Genomic DNA, 20,232 nt, shown 5'->3' on the forward strand with positions numbered 1-20,232 from the left:
ATATTATAAAAAGAAATGTATGTCGAAATTAAATAAAAAAGACGCTGAGCTTTAATGATTAAGGTAATATATAAAAAATTATATTGTATAAAACGCATGTATCGTAATAAGAAATGTATAAGAAAATAAATTTTCCAGTTGCTGAAGAAGTCCCAATAAAGGGACGAAACGTCCAACTCAATTAAATTAAGTTCTACTTCTTTTCATGTCCAAGTTCCCTATGAAATTTTATCATTAAAATTTATATCTAAATAATTGCAAGGTATAATGGTTATCTGTTATGAAAATAATATACTATACTATAATATATATATACATAGTAAATAAATAAATATACGCATAAGTTAATACCAAAATTAAATCCTCCGTCTCCACGTTTTTTCATCTCTTGATCCGTAGACGCTATATAATTTCCTTTTACTATCCATTGTTTTSGGAGATTTTCTTCTTTCTCTCTTTTAATCAAGGGTCTAACCTTGATGGCAACTTTAATACTATCAGACATTTTATTAGTTTTTATTTAAKATCTCTTTACACTTTTACACTTGTTATTTAATAATCCATGTCTTGATAGTACTCCACTTAAAACAAAYTGATAAACATCTTCCAAATCACTTGGTATTTATAGACGCTTTAAACAACGGTTTGAAATTAATTCAAATTCAAATTCAAATACTTTTTGGTGGCGTTCTCAAATGATACAAACGCGCACGTGCTTTAACTAACAAACGTTTCATAAATTTACGCGCAAGATCATACCGATAAGATTACTTCCCCAAACTTAAAGCTAACGTAATATTTAAACCTTTTTTATCCATATTATGCCGTATATTATTATTTTATAAATTACATTACAGCAATGACAAAATATTTAAATATAAAATTTCAAAAATCTGAATCACACACCACAACCACTTTTGTTTAATATGCATGAAGCGACCATGCAGCTAGCTTCACTATGAGGTTGCCAGATGGCGCATCGGATCGATTTTAAAAATAAACATTTTTTTATAACTATACGACTAATCTAGTATTTACATTTTCGAAGTGTCCACTTCCGGTTCGCAGTACTGCCTTTTTCATCAAAATGGCTCCAAAACCTAAACCTACGGAAAAAACAGGTAAATTTAAAATTACACTTTTATCATCTAATGGAATTGATTTAATAATGGCAAATAAAATTGAAATTATTACGAATAAATAAATATGAATATAATGTCAAGTGAATGAATTTTTAATGAAGTATAGACATTCGTTATTGTAGATAACATAACCATGTGACGCCGTCACACGTGTCTATTTATGTAGTTGTTCTAAATGATTTTTTTTATTTGTATAAAGTTATTCTTCTCTCTGTAGTAACAATGAATCGGTTATTAAAAATATGAAAAAATAATATTTTACGTAAAGCGCTAAAGAGATCACATTAGTATAACCTATAAAAGACAAAAGCAGATGCAACGTTGGTTATTGACAAAAACATTTACCAGTTCTTATTGTTGTATTTCTTTTGGTTATTTTTCCTTTTTAGCGAGCAAGACTTCTGAAAAGAAATCAGAAAAGAAAACTGAGAAGAAACCGGCGTCAATTGCAGCTTCTTCCAAAGTAACAAAACCAGCATCGAAGCCTACCGCTGCAAAAAAAGCAGCTGGTACAAAACCTGCAAGTACTGCTAAACCTGCAGCAAAACCTGCAGCTAAGCCTGCACCAAAAGTAGCAGCCAAGCCTCTAATTTCAAAACCTAAAAAAAATGCACAAACAGCAAAGAAAACGCCTAAGGGAGGCAAGCCAGCAACACCTCTTAAAAAAGCYCTTAAGACTCAAAAAAAGGTACTTATACAATTTCAGTTTTTTATTTTTCTGACTTTGTTTTATGACATTGAAATGATGAGATATGCTGAAGGGAATCTCTTTGAATTACTATGATAAAAATATTAAAGGTAGACTGAATATTTATGAATTATATGTAACACATAAAAAAAATAAGTTCATAAATTAATTAAACGGCATAATTGTTTCTTCGCATAGATTCTGAAAGGTGTACATGGATCTAGAGTAAGAAAAATTAGGACTTCTGTTCATTTCCACCGGCCAAAGACATTTAGGCCTCCAAGAAATCCTAAGTATGCACGAAAATCTGTACCCAATAGAAGTCGGTGAGTACATTTGAATTTGATACACGTATATTCTTATGTATAATAACATGTAATATTATAGAGATGTATTTATTTCTTTTTTTCTTTTAGAATGGATGCATTTAACATCATCAAACTTCCTTTGACTACAGAAGCAGCGATGAAAAAGATAGAGGACAATAATACATTAGTTTTTATTGTGCATACGCGTGCTAGTAAGCATCATATCAAAGCTTCTATTAAAAAGCTTTACAAAGTTGATGTGGCTAAAGTGAATACACTTATAAGACCAGATGGGAAAAAGAAGGCGTATGTGCGTTTAACGCGTGATTATGATGCTCTCGATGTTGCCAACAAGATTGGCATCATATAAATGCTGTTCCAATAATTATAAAATAAAATAAAGTATCTGTACATATTGCATATATATGTATTTCTTTTAAAGTTTTGTACTTATAAAATTAAGGGGTTATATAATTTTTTTTTATGACATATATGTGCATGTTTACACTAAAGCGATAACCATTATTTCCTCATTTTTTATCTTTGATTCTTTCTCTTCTTATCCTCTTTTCTTTTCTCGTAGTGTTAGCACCTTGACATTGGAAGCTTCCTAATTTTGTAGAGACAGACTGAGAAGCAACATTCTCTACTGTGAGTTTAATAGTGTGGGACATTTCGATAAATGCTAACCTTTCCAATCACTCAATCAATTGCAGAGGAATAGCTTGCTTCGGAGCCTTCCTGATGTCTCTGCGTTTTTTTGCTGGAAAAGTTTTTCCCACCAGAGGGTAATGACCCATGCCAATGCTGTCTTGGTTATAATAAACAAAGTTCAACTTGTGTCCTTGGAATAAAATGTAAACAAATTTCAAGGCAGTCGACTAAGAATTAATAATACTTTCTAAAGTCATCTATGAAAATAAACAGAAGCCGTTCGAGAGAAATATATTGTTTATATATATTATATATATAAAATATACATACACATACATATCTGCACTGTAAATACTTTCTAGTATGAAGAGAAAGTATAACACATATCACGTCTATAGCTACAATATTTGTTCATATCGAGGCTAAAGAAAATAGTGAAATTTGACAAATTAATATTTACAAAAGTAATAAAACTCGATAATCTGTATAGAATTTACATTTTATATTTTACTGTATGTGATTTATTTTAAACAATGTTCTAATAAGAAGACTTCTGAAGAGTTATAGCTTTCCTCTGTTGTATACTGTTATGAAAAACTTATTGCTCAACGATTCTTTTAACTCATGTTTTGGAAATGAGCTCTTTAGATGATATTACCTTTCATGATTGAGTAACAGTTTTGAAAATTAATTCATTATGTAAGCGTAAATATACAAAATTACATATCTACTACATATGTATAAAGTATTTGTTTGAAAAATTTTTTTTTACAGATTATAATTGAATAGATTTCCAAACACCATTCTAGGCTATTTTGATCTATGTAACATAAATTAGATGATTAAAAATATATTTTTTAAGAATATGGAGATAAACTTAAACTACTACGTCTTGCGTACAATTTTTAAACTATTAAATGGATTAGACCTACACAATGCTTCTCAGGTTTCCAGGTATAATTACGATTATTATTCATAATAAAGTTATATTTTATCGAAATAATGTTTTTGTAATTTTATAATGGTATTATAACGAAATATATTCATCCTTTCGTTATTAACGATCTATATACAAGTTGTCCATGCAAAGGCCCGTATGTACAAGCAAATATTCGCACCAAAACATGCAACATGAAAGACTTAATAGTACAGAGTACTTATTTACTGTATATTAAATGAGCTTTCGTATGACAATTCTGTTCTCCTAAAAAGAATTTGGCACAAATAAAATGATTTCTTTTTTGATTACAGATCTTGGTTGGAAGCAGCCAATGATGAAAAAAAAGAAAGAGGTCCCATGTATATTATAAAAAGAAGAAAAAAGACAACGCCTCATTACAATTCGGAACAAGTTAAAAAAGAAATCATTGAATGTTGCCAAGTAAAACCTTCTTTAATTATGCTTTTATATGTCCCATACAGTAATGCAATATTACGAGGTATGTTTGACGCCACACATACATTGATTTTAATAATGTTGTTTTTTTAATATATTTAAATTCATTTCAAGGATGCTATTGCAATTTTCTGCCAGTTGAGTGTTACTTACTATCATTGGAATATAATTCAACAATAAGAAATATGATTAGACCAAAGAAAACTGTTGCAAGCATGCATTTTCCTGATGTACCAAACATACAAATCTCTGCGTTAACATTAAAAAAAAATTTGAAGAGGCCAGAAATATATTGCGAGGAACTTAAATTATTTTTCGAAAATCCTTTAAAAAATTCTGAAAAGCTAAAAACTGTATTTGAAGAATTTTTTACTTACGATTCTTCTATGACAAGTTGTCTGATTTTATTGTGCAATAATATTAATAATGTAATAGCAGTAGATTTAGTGAAATCTTTAAAAGACTGGTAATGCATTATATGTTTTACATATCTTTTAATTCAAAGAATTATTCATTTTTATTCGTAAATATTTACATCTTTGTTTTTTATTTAGGTTTCCAAATAAAAATTTTCCTTTGTGGGGTGGGATGGTGGACAGAATTTCAATTTGTACTTATGTACACAACTCCCGTGTATGTAAAGTCCACGCGGATTCTGTTGCTATTTTAATAGGTGGTCCAGAGATGAAAATATGGTCTGTGATTCTTGATCAATTCTGTGAAACTAAAAAGGTGATCGAAAATAAGTTAAAAACCTTTAAAGAAAGTATAACATTAAGAAAACACTCAATAGGTTTTATTTTTTCTTCTCAATTTCGTGAGAATTATTTGTTAGCATTAGATTCATCTATGTATCATCATTATTTTCCAAGTGTACCCTTAGTTAATTGTTTTGGTCATAAATCATTGGGAGGAAGTTTCGATGGTAAGTAAGGTATCCATAAAAACAAAAATGAATATTTCCTTTATTATGTGTTAGAAAAATTTATTTTTTTGTATGATTGTGTGTGTTTCAGAAGCATATAAAAGAATATCAAATAATTCGAGTCAAATTGGAGACGCAACTTTAATGATATTAACATATAATTAAATAATTTATCATACGTTCAACATGTTGAAATGGATAAGGAGCATTTTGCCATGTAAGACGCTGCCTATTTTGTTTGGAACTTTATCTATTGCAAGACGCAGCAATATTTACTACGTTTGTTATGAAATCCACCTAAGAATATTCGACATATATTGTTCCAATACTAGTGTATTGTCTCCTTCATATAAACAATCGTAATTTCTATCTTTGCTAGTTTCTGACTTACATCTAATTTTAACATTTTAAATTCTTCTAAGAGTTTTAGGAGAACAAATACATTTCTAGACTAGTTATCGTCTCCTTTATCATTAGAGCTTTCATAATGACTAAAATAATCTTAATGAGACTTAATAATCTCAATTAGATTATCTGCAAACATTTTTCTGCCACTTTCTATGTCAACAATGTAAACAAATTGTAAAATAATTTTATAAGAAAACGCAAATAAATGTCACGTTAACTGATAATAATCGATATTATTATTATTACAGAAAAAAGAACATATAAAAAACTGGAAACTAAAAGAAAATGAACGAATACAAATCCAATTGCGGCTGTCTGTAATATTCGAAATGCTCATAAAATATTATTTACAGTAAACAAAACCTAACTATTAAAATCAAATAATATAGAAGTACATAAAAGCTCACAAGTCCCTTTTTTTATCTACTAAATTTTAGTTACTAGAATTTAGATAGTTTAGTATTCTTTGGTCATAGTATTATTTTACAGTATTAAAATTAAATTATATTATCTATAATTTTTATTCTTTAAAAGTTTTCATTTGTTTTATTGTTTATTTCGAGTTAATCGACTAACGTAGTTTATATATTTTCGAGACTCTCATTTCCGGTTAGTAAAATAGTTCTCTTCAATCAAGATGGCCCCCAAACCGAAACCTACGGAGAAAAGTAAGTTTTCAAGTTTTATATATATTATAATTTTGTGTATAAATTATATCCAATAAATATAAAATATAATGTAAATTAGTACAAGTAAGAAAATTCGCTATTACTATCGATTAAACCGCTATAAGTGAATGAATGTTTACTTGAGCATAAACCCTCATTATAGGAGGTAACAACCATGTGGTCTATCAAGCATATGTTTTTTATTTTATATATACTGGTTGTACATACTACATTGTTCTTATTTTAGAAAATTTTTAATGAATTGATTGTTAAAAGTATACAAACAATATTCTACGTGATATATTAAGAAGATTGTTAATATAACCTCTTAGTTGTGCTTTATAAATGATATTATATATTAAAACACTTTTCTCTTGCTTACAAATTTTTAGCAAGCAAGGCTTCTGAAAAGAAATCAGAAAAGAAAACTGAGAAGAAACCGGCGTCAATTGCAGCTTCTTCCAAAGTAACAAAACCAGCATCGAAGCCTACCGCTGCAAAAAAAGCAGCTGGTACAAAACCTGCAAGTACTGCTAAACCTGCAGCAAAACCTGCAGCTAAGCCTGCACCAAAAGTAGCAGCCAAGCCTCTAATTTCAAAACCTAAAAAAAATGCACAAACAGCAAAGAAAACGCCTAAGGGAGGCAAGCCAGCAACACCTCTTAAAAAAGCCCTTAAGACTCAAAAAAAGGTACTTATACAATTTCAGTTTTTTATTTTTCTGACTTTGTTTTATGACATTGAAATGATGAGATATGCTGAAGGGAATCTCTTTGAATTACTATGATAAAAATATTAAAGGTAGACTGAATATTTATGAATTATATGTAACACATAAAAAAAATAAGTTCATAAATTAATTAAACGGCATAATTGTTTCTTCGCATAGATTCTGAAAGGTGTACATGGATCTAGAGTAAGAAAAATTAGGACTTCTGTTCATTTCCACCGGCCAAAGACATTTAGGCCTCCAAGAAATCCTAAGTATGCACGAAAATCTGTACCCAATAGAAGTCGGTGAGTACATTTGAATTTGATACACGTATATTCTTATGTATAATAACATGTAATATTATAGAGATGTATTTATTTCTTTTTTTCTTTTAGAATGGATGCATTTAACATCATCAAATTTCCTTTGACTACAGAAGCAGCGATGAAAAAAATAGAGGACAATAATACATTAGTTTTTATTGTACATACGCGTGCAAATAAATATCATATCAAATCATCTATTAAAAAGCTTTACGAGGTCGATGTGGCAAAAGTGAATACACTTATTAGGCCAGACGGTAAAAAGAAGGTATATGTGCGTTTAACGCGTGATTATGATGCTCTCGATGTTGCCAATAAGATTGGCATTATATAAATACGTTTAATGAATAATTATAAAATATAAAAAATTGTCTGTATTGATAATAAATCTAATACAGTTCACGATTGTGTTTCGCGTTTTGTCCTGTTGCAGACTCCTAGTAATTTATAACAAAAATTGATCTGTGATCTAAATTACTCTTATATGTAATATAAAACATTTTTATGTATTTTTTTATATAAAAAAAGAAAAATTCCATATACAATACCATAAAAATATGTGTATTACATTTATACAGAATTAATTTCTTTTTATATGACAGTGAGCTAATTAAAATAATTTAAAAATTTTTTTTATAATATAAGCAATTGTAATATAAAATAAGTCATAAAATCCGTTCTTTAAATTATTTGCCTTAGTACACTGTCATTATTACCGGCACTTATATGCTTATTCTATGTTTTTTATCCACGAACGTGGTATTTTTAAAATTTGCCGCGCACGAAATTATCGTATCAAAATGGCCGTCATACTTCTATTTCCGTTTCGAACTAAAATTATGTTAGACCGTCTACAATTCTTGTAGTCCAATCCAAATAATTATCACAACATTAGCACACATAAATAATGGAGATATAATTCAAATCTTTGCTTTCCAATATGACTGGAATTTTATTTGGTCTATAAACAAAGTATATATAAGAGAATATAAAAATTAATGTTATAAGTGACACGTGTCATCACAATTTGGCATATTTAAACGTCATTCCACATGGAAGGAACATGACATACTTCACATCACAACAAATTATTTAAATCGTTGTAATTATATGATAAAGGCCTAGATAAACGTTAATGTTTCTTTTTCTTTTATCATATATATATATATATATATATATATTATTGAACGTATGTATGTACAAATTTAAAAATGCAGTGGCCGTCAATAAGTCTTATACTTTCTGAAGTGTTTTTAGCATATATTGTTTATTCAATATATACATTATCTTTATTATTTGTGGTTCCTTCGTGTGAAAAAGGAAAACCATGCCTAGAGTCTTATTTATACAAAAATCCACAATTCCAATTACATATTTATAGTTCCGTAACAGAGAGACCAATAGAAAGAGAAGTTCATTTTTTGTATACGCTGCAAGACTTTAATTATACTCAAACGCAAAACATGTAAGCTTTATTATACATATCTATTATATGATATTTATAATTAGATTTCTTTCATATTGTTAATCAAATTTACAAACATACTAGAAAGATTATTTTAAGTCTTTAACGTAATCCTGGACATATATTTATATATAAGTTACTCGATTACACCGATGGTATACGTATGCCTTCAATGTTATCGTTCATCCACAAAGAATTAACTATAATATTATAATATACATTTACATAATTCATGTAGTATTAATTCTAGCTTTACCGATCAAATTAACATTTAATTATTAACATTGACAAGTAATCATTTTTCTTTCTAGTTCTCTTTCCATAGATCTTCCTCGAAAAACTAAACAAAATGGAACGCTGTTTCTACATGTGATAATGGTGCCTATTTTCCATAAACAAGTAAAATCCTTTAAAGAATTGCAAAAGGTATAAAGATATATAAACGTCGTTATCGAATATATTATACTGTATATAAATATACTTTTTCTTTTTCTTTTTCTTTTTTATAGGATTTACTTATGGCATATACTACTATAAAACTAACACAATATTCAGTACCTGAAGCAGAAGTTTTTAATTTATTAGGAGAACGAGATGTAAGTGAAAGAACAAAAAAAAAATATGTGCACCCTGTAACGCATATTAAAAGCAAAGTAACATTTACAATAATGACAGAGGATATTAAATTTCCAACAGATGGTGTACCCATGGAACTCATACATGATTTAAGGTATAATTTATTGAATCTTATATATGTAGACTTTTCTAATAAATCTTATCAAATAATTTGTTTCAACTAATTTATTTTAATTGTAACATGTAATATGATCGTTTAAAATTGTATAAAACACAATATTGACCAAATTGCAAGCATAACTTTTTACAATAAAGTTATGATAACCATTTGTCTAATATTGTATTATTTTATTATATTAAATATCTTTATAAAATTTTATTTGTATTACATATTTATCACACATATTATTATACACAGGATAATAAATGGTAATAAATTTTTACCAATTATTAACTATGACTTTTTACAAACTCGTCATCGTGATCTTTTACAAATATCACCGCAGAATAAAACTGTTAATGTTTTTCTTATGTATACTCCAATAACTCTTGGAAAGTTAAGATTGATATTGCATGTTGAAGCTGCTATGCAGAGTTTGAAAAATCTTGGATTTTCAGCCAAAGATATAGATGAAGTTAAAGGAATTTTTGCAGATACTAACATATACTTATTAGGAAGTACTTTCTTCATTGCAGCCGTTCATGTAAGAATATAATAAAATATTATAAATATATGCAACACTATTTATAATATATTAAACACTATGCTGGTTCCTATGAACCATCCTTAGACCTGTGTTAATTGAAATAATTTATTTATAGCTGCTATTTGATTTTCTCGCTTTCAAAAATGATGTAAGTTTTTGGAGAAGAAAGAATAATCTTGCTGGACTTAGCAAATGGACAGTGATATGGAGAGCTTTCAGTCAGACAATCATTTTTTTCTATTTGTTAGAAGAAAATTCATCTTTACTTGTGCTCATCCCAACTGGAATAGGCACCATTATAGAGGTACATAGTATAATTTCTATAAAACAGTAGTGTCCATAAGTTATATCATGTAATAATTTAAATGAATCAACTATAATTAACAACTGGTTTTTTATTAATATATTCTATTACAGTAGCGTACCAATTGATTATATACAAGAAATTGTATAATATTCTTTTTTATGAATAATTAATAAAAATGAGTCATGGTTAGGAATGCATTTGAGAATTAGCTTTATAGCCAAATATACTGGACACTGTTATTTTAAAACAATGAAATAAACATTTCAGCTGTACTAATAATATTTCTTAACAGTTATGGAAATTAAAAAAAATATTCAGAGTAGAAGTGATCAGTCATAATCGTATTTTTCCAAGAATTCATTTTAATGAAAATAAAATCAATGCAGCTGAAGCGAAAACAAGAGTATTTGATGCTGAAAGTATGCGCTATCTAAGCTATTTATTATATCCACTTGTTATTGGTGCTGCACTTTATTCGCTACTTTATCAACATCATAAAAGGTAAGAAAATGTATTATTGAAGTTAATGTTGATTTTATTGAAACCTATCTAATATTCATGATTTTAATAAATATAAATTTTTGTATTTAAACGTATTATCAAATGTATTTAATGTTATTATAGTTGGTACTCTTGGACGATACATTCTCTGGTGAATGGCGTCTACGCATTTGGATTTTTATTCATGCTTCCACAACTTTTCATTAATTATAAATTAAAATCTGTAGCTCACTTGCCGTGGAGAGCTTTCATGTACAAAGCATTTAATACTTTCATCGATGATATATTTGCTTTTATTATTACAATGCCAACTGCTCATAGAATAGCATGCTTCAGAGATGATGCAGTTTTTCTTATTTATCTTTATCAGAGATGGTAAGATAACTTTTCTATTATCCACCCCCTCCCCTCTGTAGTGTTTGATAAATGTATGTTAATTATTGTTTTGATATTAATGTTAATTTATAAGAATAATATTTTCCAGGTTGTATCCCGTTGATAAATCGCGCACAGACGCTGAAGTTATAACAGAAGAATCTGTAAACGTCTATAGTTCAACGAAAAAGATTAATTAAAAAACGATCATCATATATATTCTATCAATCAATCAATCAGTCAATCAGACAAATATTCGGACACTAGTATAACTTCGAACATTGTGCTTTATATATTAAGTAAATATATAATAAACAGAAAAAAGGTTTAATGTTGTTATATTGCAGTTTCTTGTTAACAAAAATACGGAACATTTTTTATTTTCTACATATAATTGTTGAAATAATTACAAAGATATCAAATTTCAGCTAATTCTGAAGTCTAACAAATATTTGGACGCTAGGCATATTTCAGGAGATTTTAATTCCTAGAAAATGAAACAAATAATGTTTCTGAACGCACACTGCTGAAAAAACGTTCCGAAAATTTTGTACAGAAAATGTATTACACAAATCGTCTGTTCATCCGGTACACATGCATTTCATCATGTTTCACCGTCATAGGTAGTAATATATTATTTTCAGTATCGAAATTCAAAAAAATACAATAAAAGTATCTAATACATAAACTTGTATTGATTTTGGTGAGTAAGTAGGTAGAAAAAATTGTAAATAAAGAAAATGTAATGCAAATAAAGCGAGGATAATGATAAACAAGCATAGAAAACATTAAATTAGGTCTAAACATCTGATAAGGTAAAGAAATCTAAAATTTATTTAAAAAAATTTTTTTTTTAATTTATGTATAGAAACAAAAATAACAAATAAAAGCAAGAAACGGAATTTTAAAGCAATATATGAAAAAAAAAAAGAACAGAAAGAAAAAATCATTAAAAAAGCAACATTTAATAAAGGGGAAGAAATTATATATACGTAATTTATAATATATTTTTATTATAAATAAAAAAATGTTTAATCAAATAAGTTTTATGTATTATATTACATGAATTATCTACATGCCGTTAGTTCTTTAAAATAATCGAAACTATAATTATCTTGTAAATAATATTATAAATCTTTCTCTAAATGTATATTGTTATATACTATTATGTACTTATATAAAAAAAAGTAATATTATTATTCATACCTTTAGCAACTCTTTGATGTTTTTACGATAATAAAATCACTACGTATTCACAGCCATTATAACAAATTGATGGTAAATATAATTGCTTGCATCGAAAGAGTTAATCTATGAAAAAATTAAATCATTGACATTTTTGAAAATATAGAAATGAAATATTTGTTGTTGGTTATATCAATAATAACTTTGATAAAAATTACGTGTATATTCATACACGGTTTATTAAAAATATAGATCTTTTTATGGATACAATAACTTTACAAAAACAACAAAAGAAAAGTATTTGTTCACCTGTACTCTTTTTACTACTCTTTCTTTAATATCTTAAAAGTAGCCCCTAAACATAAATGATCACTTCCAACAGCAAAGTTAGGTATCGTAGGTAAATTTGTACACTTTTCAATAGTTGGCAAGGTGTATATATCTACTGGTTCAAGATCGCTATAGAATATGTAATCAACTGTAATCCATTTCCCTTGATTAGTTGTTACTTCCTGATTTCCATGCGCGTCTGCATGTTTATAGACACTACGCAAATTAAAAGGATGTGTTAATTTGCCAGATGAAAATTTGATACAATTATTTTGTGTTATTTCAATGATTTGCGGTTCATTTTTCCTTGTATCAAATTCAGTTTGATTAAATACAGCTATGCCATATGATGCATCTTGTTTATCGTCATATTTAGTGTCCTTTGTCTATAACAATATATATATCAGGATTCTCTAGTTAAATTTTATATACAATTTATAATAAGAAAAAAAAAAACAGTTATAATTTGTGAATTTAATGTGTATTATACATGTATACACATGTATTAAAGTTTAAAGGAAAACTGTTAATAGTTTATAATTTTCATTTAAAACACAATTTTAAAATATTTAAAAATATAAATATCTTTCCATTATTTCCTTAGATATTATAATTATTTAAATAATGTACCTTTGTATCTTCAGTAATATTTTCTCTTAATCTTTTTATTAACAGATGAAAATATTGACAATTATCCGTAATACGTAATCGTGGAGGTATTAATATGTAAGATAAAGCACGAAAATCAGTAGGTTCCAGATTTTGCCCTTTACCGTAATACTTAAAAGATCCTTCGGTTATAAACTTATAAACACCCGTATAAGGCTTTAAATTAAAATCGCCCGAAAAAATAATTGGTAGATACTTTGGGCCCGATCTGTACCACAATAAGCAAATATTTATAATATAAGAAGAAACTATAGATTATATTAGATTAGTAGTTATCGTTGGATATATTTCTTACGGTGTATTCTCAACAAATGCAATTCTTTCAATTTCTGTAAACAGCAGTTGAGTTTGCGCTAATCTGATATCATTTCGTCTTGGATTGAAGAGCAAATGGGTAGTAGCTATAACGATCTGTGTATTTGGACTATTACGAAGCGATAGTTTAGCAACTATGCCAACGTTGTCTCTGTTAAGCAGTTCTATGCCTGGTTGATAATACTCTACTTTCACATAATCTATCAAATTGAATTGATCAGAATGGTACAATAATAGTAAACCATCCCTTTTGTCATTAGTCCGTTTTTTGTAAAGATATTTGTAACCAAGTTCTTTAAAAGGTTTCAAAAATTCGTTTAAATGATCTTCTTGCATTTCTTGGAGACATATAATCTATGCAACATATAGTGAAAATATTTACATAGAAAAATATAAACACAAAAGTTTGGTATATTTTGTGCTTGACTTACATCAGCATGCGCCCCAAGTATTTCTTGTAATAAAAGGGGCTTTCTTACTTCCCAAGATAATGCTTCCCTATTATGTTGCTTATATAGATACATATTATCTTCCAAAAGATTTTGTGCGAGAATATTGAAAGACAATAATCTGAACACAAATGCATCGTCTCCATCTACTTGTACTTTCCCTAAACTCAGGTCAGAATTAAAACAATTATAAAATAACATCGATAATAAGATAAAAAAAACCTAGAGTAAACCCTTACTAATTTAATTTTTGCAAATTTACAATATTATATGGGAAAAAAGTCCAATTACATAAATAATCAAATATTATGAATTATATTTAAACTAAAGAGAGCTCTCTCTCTTACCTTGAAATATAAAGTTGTAAAGATTATTATAAATTTGCATACTTGCAGTTTGTCAATAAATTATATATAGAAATAAATCTCTCGTTTCTAAAGTTAATATAAACGTTGTATAAGGCGAGTCAGTCAGTGTTTATATTTCAAATCTTATTTTGAAGAAGAACTATAATAGCAGAATAGAGTGATTCTTTTCAAAGTATTTCTCTTTTAACACAACTTAATGTTATACTTAACAGTTTTTACTATCTTTCGAGTACCAAAGATCTTTTAGGTAGAGACATTGAATGACAACTCGCATATAAATAAAAGAACTTAAAAGTTAAAAAACATAAATATTGTATTATTGATTGTTGCACTTAAATTATATTAGTTAGGATTTACAATATTCAATAAAATATTATTTCTTACCTTTTCCCAATCTTGCCCACTTCCTTAACGCATTATAATTTTGCTGATCGGTAATACTACTTTGTTCTATAGACGAGCAAATGTCCAAATTATTCGCCATTGAATCGGTGTAACTGTTAGATATATTATATGGTATATCGCAGGTCATTAAATTACTATTTGTAACAAAAGACGTATCCAAAAATGGTTCTATGATATTTTTATTAAGTTCTTGATATGCCATTGGATTAACCATTGACTCAATTATATTTGAATACGTTGAAAATAATGTCTCTGGAAATGATGCACTTTTCCAATGATATCCAAAAAGTTTGTGTTGTTGCAGGGGAAACTCGAGCATGTGAAGGATCTAAAAAAGACCATTATCAGTTACACTAGCACATAGACATAAAGAACAGAATTACCAACAATAAAGAATTGTAATGTAAATCATATCTGCATCAACTTTTTCCTTTACTAAGATCAAAAAGAATAAAAAGAAATCTTCTACAAAGAAAGATATAAGAAACTGCTAACCTTAACCCTTGTCTAATGTCAAATTCTTACATAATATGATAATCAAAAAGATTTACTCGTATCAGTCAAAATAATCGAACTTACCTTTTGTTCCTGACGCAACAGGGCGATGTGAATATTACGACTAAAGTTTGTAATAGAAGTTGTAGTTAGTAATCTTGTTGCGTTCATTTATTCGAATGAATTTTATTATTTTAACACAATATAATTTATTCTTTGATAAAACATAACCATAAATTAATCATTTTTATTTATTATTTTATTCCGTGAATGTGAATCGTTTAAATCATCAATTCGATTAACCTTCAGATTCGATCATTTCAATACGTTGCACGTGACTTTCAAGTTTTCATTTTTTTACAGTTCCGCAATTTCGGACAAAATTAATTCGGAAACTAATTCTGTGTTTTAATGTCAATAGTATCAAACATAAAGGAGAAAGTATAACAGTAATGAAAATTGTCTAGACGTAATCGCCATTTAAAAAATACAACAAAACGTTTTTATAATACGATAAAATAAAAAAACATATGCATATGCATATTATATAAATTATTTGGGAACATAATTCTTCTATAACTATACGATTATATTATATCACATTAAGATCATATAATAATATACAACGAGATTAAATTTACTTAAAAGTAAATATATAACACTTGCACTTTGTTTTCGTAAGATTTACAGTAATCTATACCATGCTGCTTCGCTTGACTTTTTTCATTATTTTTATTATTTTTACTTTTTCGATTATTTCGATCATATCGATGTATCTCGGTATATCGATATATCGATATATCGATATTATCGATTCCAAATCGTCTACTGTACTGACATCTAGTGTTAGTTTATATTCTCGCGTGTTGACAGTTCATTATGTTTTAATGAATAATTTCAAAATAAAGAATTGTATATAATTAAATAGGAAAAATGTCGCTTGCTGACGAGTTGTTAGCAGATTTAGAAGAAAATGATGATTCCAATCGAATGGTAGAAGAACCAGAACCAGATTTTATTCCACCAAATATTTCAAAACCTATTGAAGAAGGTTGCTTTTTATTTCTCATTGTACATATTATTGTTTATTTTTTTCTTTTTATTTTCCTTATATTTTTATTACAGAAGTAAAAGTTGCTTCAGTGAGAGAATTAGCAAAGCTTCGCGATTCTGAAGAGTTGAAGATGATCATGTTTGAAATAGAAAAATACAGTAAAGTACCTAAGAAATCAGCAGATATCATAGGCCCTGTTGAATCTGATCCAGAATATCAATTGATCGTCGAAGCCAACAATATGGCAGTTGAAATAGACAATGAAATAGGTAATTCGTTTGTTTAAATGGATAGTGTCTGCAAATTGATCGTACTGATCAATTTTCTCATATATTTATCATTATAAATACATCTATTTTAATGTATCATATAGCTACAATCCATCGGTTTACAAGAGACAAGTACTCAAAAAGATTTCCAGAACTTGAGTCATTAGTAGTAGGACCGTTGGAATATGTTATGACTGTACGAGAACTTGGAAATGATCTTGATAAAGCAAAAAATAATGAAACTCTACAACAATTTCTTACGCAAGCTACTATAATGGTTGTTTCTGTTACAGCTTCTACAACGCAAGGGTAAATAATTTATATCATTTAAATATCTCTATTATGTTTGAGTTCTTATTATTGTAATCGTATTTTTCTGTTATTACATTTTATTACAGACAATTATTAAGTGAAGAAGAAAAAGAAGCTATATGCGAAGCCTGCGACATGGCAGTAGAATTAAATAATTGTAAATCCAAAATATTAGAATATGTAGAAAGTAGAATGACTTTTATAGCACCAAATCTTTCTGTAATAGTTGGAGCATCTACTGCTGCAAAATTAATGGGTACTTTTTTATATAAATATATTTCATAATTTTAAACATTACACCTACTTTTGAAAATCTAACATATTCATATATATATATATATATATATATATATATATATATACATGACCTATTAGGTGTTGCCGGAGGTTTGACAAAGCTGTCCAAAATGCCATCTTGTAACGTATTAGTCTTAGGATCCCAAAGAACAACGCTTTCTGGTTTTTCGCAAATGTCGAGTCTACCTCACACAGGATTTATATATTATTCTGAAATTGTCCAAGAAACACCACCTGTGAGTTTATACAAAATTATTATAGATAAATATTTCATATAGTAGTTATGTAATATCATTTCACAATTAAATTATTTTTAAGGATTTACGTAGAAAAGCAGCTAGGCTTGTCGCAGCAAAAGGTACATTAGCTGCTCGTGTAGATGCTTTTCACGAAAGTACAGATGGTCATGTTGGACAATTATTTCGCGATGAGATAGAAAAGAAATTAGATAAATTACAAGAACCACCTCCCGTCAAATTTATTAAACCTTTACCGAAACCAATCGACCCAAGTAGAAAGAAACGTGGTGGCAAACGCGTTAGAAAAATGAAGGAACGTTATGCAATTACAGAATTTAGAAAACACGCAAATAGGATGAATTTTGCAGATATAGAGAACGACGCTTATCAAGAAGACCTTGGATATTCAAGAGGTACGATTGGAAAAGCCGGAACAGGACGCATTAGATTGCCACAAATCGATGAAAAAACAAAAGTTCGAATTTCAAAGACTTTGCAAAAAAATTTACAAAAACAACAGCAATGGGGCGGAAGTACTACTGTTAAGAAACAAGTTTCAGGAACGGCTTCAAGTGTAGCATTTACACCATTGCAGGTAAATTTTTCTAAATATTTCAATGACTATAATTATTCATTTACTATAATCATTTATTATATTATATCATTTATCGTAGGGTTTGGAAATTGTTAATCCACAAGCCGCAGAGAAAAAAGTTAATGAAGCTAATGCCAAATACTTCTCCAATACGGCTGGTTTCTTAAAAGTAAAGAAACCTTAAACCGTAAATCTGTATTATATGTACATATTTATAAATATAGTTTTTATTATAATAACATTTAATTAAATGCTTAATAGTAAGTAAAATTCGTCGCAATGTATATTAATTAAAAGACCAGTTATTTTATTGGAAACCTTACTTATGTAAAAGCATAACGGTATTTATGACGTTTCCAAAGTTTTCATATACATATTGTCAAAGCATGGTTGTTCTATCTATTTCAGAACAACTATGAGAACTTTCTTCATTGCTAGATTCAAATTTACTACTAATTATTAAATTTATATTTTCGCGCCGAAATAATTTGCGATCTATGTGCTATCTATTGACTCTGCCGCGAATTAAAAGTGATTTAGTTTATAGAGTTGGTAGTCTTGTAAAAAACAGTGCTTAACTTATTTTTATGACATAATAATATTTTAGACAGATCGTATCGTACGTTCATATAAGAAAAATTAACGAAATGATAGAACATCGTGCTGTTACACCTATAATTGAAAAATTACGCGGATTTTTTCGAGGTGTAAGTAATTAATAGTGTTAGTTATAACATTTTTTTATATTTGCAGCTTCACACATACCGATTATTAATTTATTTTTTAAATTCTAAATTATGTATTGGAAACAAAAGTTTTAATTTGTGACACGTTATTATATATATTACAATTTATTTAGAATAATCAAATGTTAAATAGAATGAAATTAACAAAAATAAGTAGATTTACGTTATTACATATATTTTAATATTTTCTTAAGTAAAAAATTAATAAAAACAATTTTATCGATTACTTTAAATTTGCCTCGTTGACTTGTACGTGATACTAAATTTAACTTAATAATAATAAATATTAATAAATATATATATATATATATATATATACAACAGATGTTTATATTAATATTAAATATATTCTATCGTATAATGATTATTAATATTTTATAAACAGAGAGCAATTGTTACTCAATTACGATATGCAGATAAAATCGCTTCACGCACACAACCTCCACCTGAAATACCAGGTGGACCATATCATAAAACTTCAAAAGTATATTACTATAGTCGTGATGCTAGACGGATAGTTGAACCACCAATTGAAATTTTGATGGATAAACAAATTACAGCAGGGTAATGTTATTTCATTATATTTATCTTTTTTAAATTGTGCAAGTTTAATATTTCGTTGGCTTTCAACACTCTTTAAAGGATTTACAACAACTTCAGTTATATACGTAAACACATAATATGTCTTATATACATCAAAACTTATATTTACAGTACATTGATATATTTTAATCTATTTTATTAATATCATATCTTATATAGTTACCAAAAACAATAAATAAAATATCAAATATGTAATATGAACTAATACTTTAGAGAAGAGCAATATCATTATACATCAATCTCTGGATAATCGAGGACAAAATTATTAATTATGAGAACAAAAATAAATATTTTTATGATTTCAAGTGTTTAACTTTCTGCACGTATATGGAATCTGTTAATTAAGCATTTAATTCAAAACAAATGTTATTACGCTGTGCCTTAATTCCATTTTACATAAATTCATTTTATAAGAAATATTGACTTAAAATAATTTCATATTGTAACGCAAATATAAACGTTAATTCATAAATTTCAGAACCGAACAAAAAGCTGTTGGACAAAAACATGTTACCCCAGGAAAAAGATTCTATGGTGAATAACATATTAATTCAGATGTAGAAAAATAATTACTTATTTGGATATAAATAAATTATACTGTAGTTATATGAGTATCATTGTAAATATTACATAAATGAATTTGATTATTTGTATATTTATTCATTTATTTATTTATTGATATTGAGTCTAATTGATGCAAAAATAATGGCCAAGTTTTATTTATCTAACTTTTTTCAATGCCGACA

The 20,232-nt window shown here is 27.6% G+C and overlaps 8 protein-coding genes across 11 annotated transcripts in view; 6 read left to right on the forward strand and 2 right to left on the reverse strand.

Annotated features, from left to right (window-relative positions):
• Positions 1–760, reverse strand: part of LOC106788219 (kinesin-related protein 4-like) — a 10,055-nt gene extending 9,295 nt beyond the window's left edge. The window contains exon 1 of the mRNA XM_014751294.1: positions 352–760. Coding sequence (XP_014606780.1) covers positions 352–505 — 154 coding nt within the window. The 5' untranslated portion in view covers positions 506–760. The remainder of the gene's footprint in view (positions 1–351) is intronic.
• A 288-nt stretch (positions 761–1,048) lies between these two features.
• LOC106788221 (60S ribosomal protein L23a-like) lies at positions 1,049–2,551 on the forward strand. Its single transcript, XM_014751297.1, has 4 exons — positions 1,049–1,121; positions 1,532–1,830; positions 2,029–2,156; positions 2,247–2,551. The coding sequence occupies exons 1-4, from the start codon at positions 1,088–1,090 to the stop codon at positions 2,506–2,508; spliced, it is 723 nt and encodes a 240-aa protein (XP_014606783.1). The 5' UTR covers positions 1,049–1,087; the 3' UTR covers positions 2,509–2,551.
• Positions 2,552–2,657: 106 nt separating this feature from the next.
• On the forward strand, positions 2,658–5,742 carry LOC106788220. Of its 2 annotated transcripts, none has more exons than XM_014751295.1 (6): positions 2,658–3,491; positions 3,567–3,746; positions 4,044–4,231; positions 4,303–4,654; positions 4,743–5,113; positions 5,205–5,742. In XM_014751295.1, exons 2-6 carry the CDS (start codon positions 3,631–3,633, stop codon positions 5,276–5,278), a joined length of 1,101 nt encoding a protein of 366 aa, XP_014606781.1. In that variant the 5' UTR covers positions 2,658–3,491; positions 3,567–3,630; the 3' UTR covers positions 5,279–5,742. The 2 variants fall into 2 exon arrangements, with proteins under 2 accessions (XP_014606781.1, XP_014606782.1); XM_014751296.1 differs by having other exon boundaries at positions 2,658–2,789; positions 2,855–3,746.
• A 285-nt stretch (positions 5,743–6,027) lies between these two features.
• Positions 6,028–7,626, forward strand: LOC106788223 (60S ribosomal protein L23a-like; the record flags this gene model as incomplete). The annotated part of the gene is given in 4 exon segments (XM_014751298.1): positions 6,028–6,189; positions 6,582–6,880; positions 7,079–7,206; positions 7,297–7,626. Coding segments are annotated over 4 exon segments (720 nt in total). The 3' UTR covers positions 7,559–7,626.
• A 424-nt stretch (positions 7,627–8,050) lies between these two features.
• Positions 8,051–12,102, forward strand: LOC106788228 (cleft lip and palate transmembrane protein 1-like protein). 2 transcript variants are annotated; one of them, XR_001381876.1, is made up of 9 exons: positions 8,051–8,689; positions 9,001–9,115; positions 9,199–9,419; positions 9,684–9,969; positions 10,088–10,276; positions 10,572–10,780; positions 10,904–11,155; positions 11,265–11,454; positions 11,584–12,102. XR_001381876.1 is itself a non-coding variant. In XM_014751310.1 (8 exons), exons 1-8 carry the CDS (start codon positions 8,436–8,438, stop codon positions 11,353–11,355), a joined length of 1,617 nt encoding a protein of 538 aa, XP_014606796.1. In that variant the 5' UTR covers positions 8,051–8,435; the 3' UTR covers positions 11,356–12,102. The 2 variants fall into 2 exon arrangements, 1 of the variants encoding a protein (XP_014606796.1); XM_014751310.1 differs by having other exon boundaries at positions 11,265–12,102.
• Positions 12,103–12,204: 102 nt separating this feature from the next.
• On the reverse strand, positions 12,205–16,089 carry LOC106788227 (protein angel). Of its 2 annotated transcripts, XM_014751309.1 has the most exons (7): positions 15,456–16,089; positions 14,856–15,204; positions 14,086–14,264; positions 13,635–14,008; positions 13,301–13,547; positions 12,650–13,056; positions 12,205–12,466 (listed from the first exon to the last, which is right to left on the reverse strand). In XM_014751309.1, the coding sequence occupies exons 1-6, from the start codon at positions 15,540–15,542 to the stop codon at positions 12,664–12,666; spliced, it is 1,629 nt and encodes a 542-aa protein (XP_014606795.1). In that variant the 5' UTR covers positions 15,543–16,089; the 3' UTR covers positions 12,205–12,466; positions 12,650–12,663. The 2 variants fall into 2 exon arrangements, with proteins under 2 accessions (XP_014606795.1, XP_014606794.1); XM_014751308.1 differs by lacking the exon at positions 12,205–12,466 and having other exon boundaries at positions 12,550–13,056.
• A 124-nt stretch (positions 16,090–16,213) lies between these two features.
• On the forward strand, positions 16,214–18,407 carry LOC106788217 (U4/U6 small nuclear ribonucleoprotein Prp31-like). Its single transcript, XM_014751292.1, has 7 exons — positions 16,214–16,422; positions 16,497–16,694; positions 16,799–17,003; positions 17,093–17,262; positions 17,382–17,539; positions 17,622–18,137; positions 18,217–18,407. Exons 1-7 carry the CDS (start codon positions 16,305–16,307, stop codon positions 18,319–18,321), a joined length of 1,470 nt encoding a protein of 489 aa, XP_014606778.1. The 5' UTR covers positions 16,214–16,304; the 3' UTR covers positions 18,322–18,407.
• A 280-nt stretch (positions 18,408–18,687) lies between these two features.
• On the forward strand, positions 18,688–20,139 carry LOC106788218 (NADH dehydrogenase [ubiquinone] 1 alpha subcomplex subunit 7-like). The gene is made up of 3 exons (XM_014751293.1): positions 18,688–18,844; positions 19,269–19,447; positions 19,965–20,139. Exons 1-3 carry the CDS (start codon positions 18,785–18,787, stop codon positions 20,026–20,028), a joined length of 303 nt encoding a protein of 100 aa, XP_014606779.1. The 5' UTR covers positions 18,688–18,784; the 3' UTR covers positions 20,029–20,139.
• Positions 20,140–20,232: the final 93 nt, after the last annotated feature.

Source organism: Polistes canadensis, unplaced genomic scaffold, assembly GCF_001313835.1.
Source record: "Polistes canadensis isolate GaletaPanama2010 unplaced genomic scaffold, ASM131383v1 scaffold_129, whole genome shotgun sequence".
Classification (NCBI taxonomy): domain Eukaryota; kingdom Metazoa; phylum Arthropoda; class Insecta; order Hymenoptera; family Vespidae; genus Polistes; species Polistes canadensis.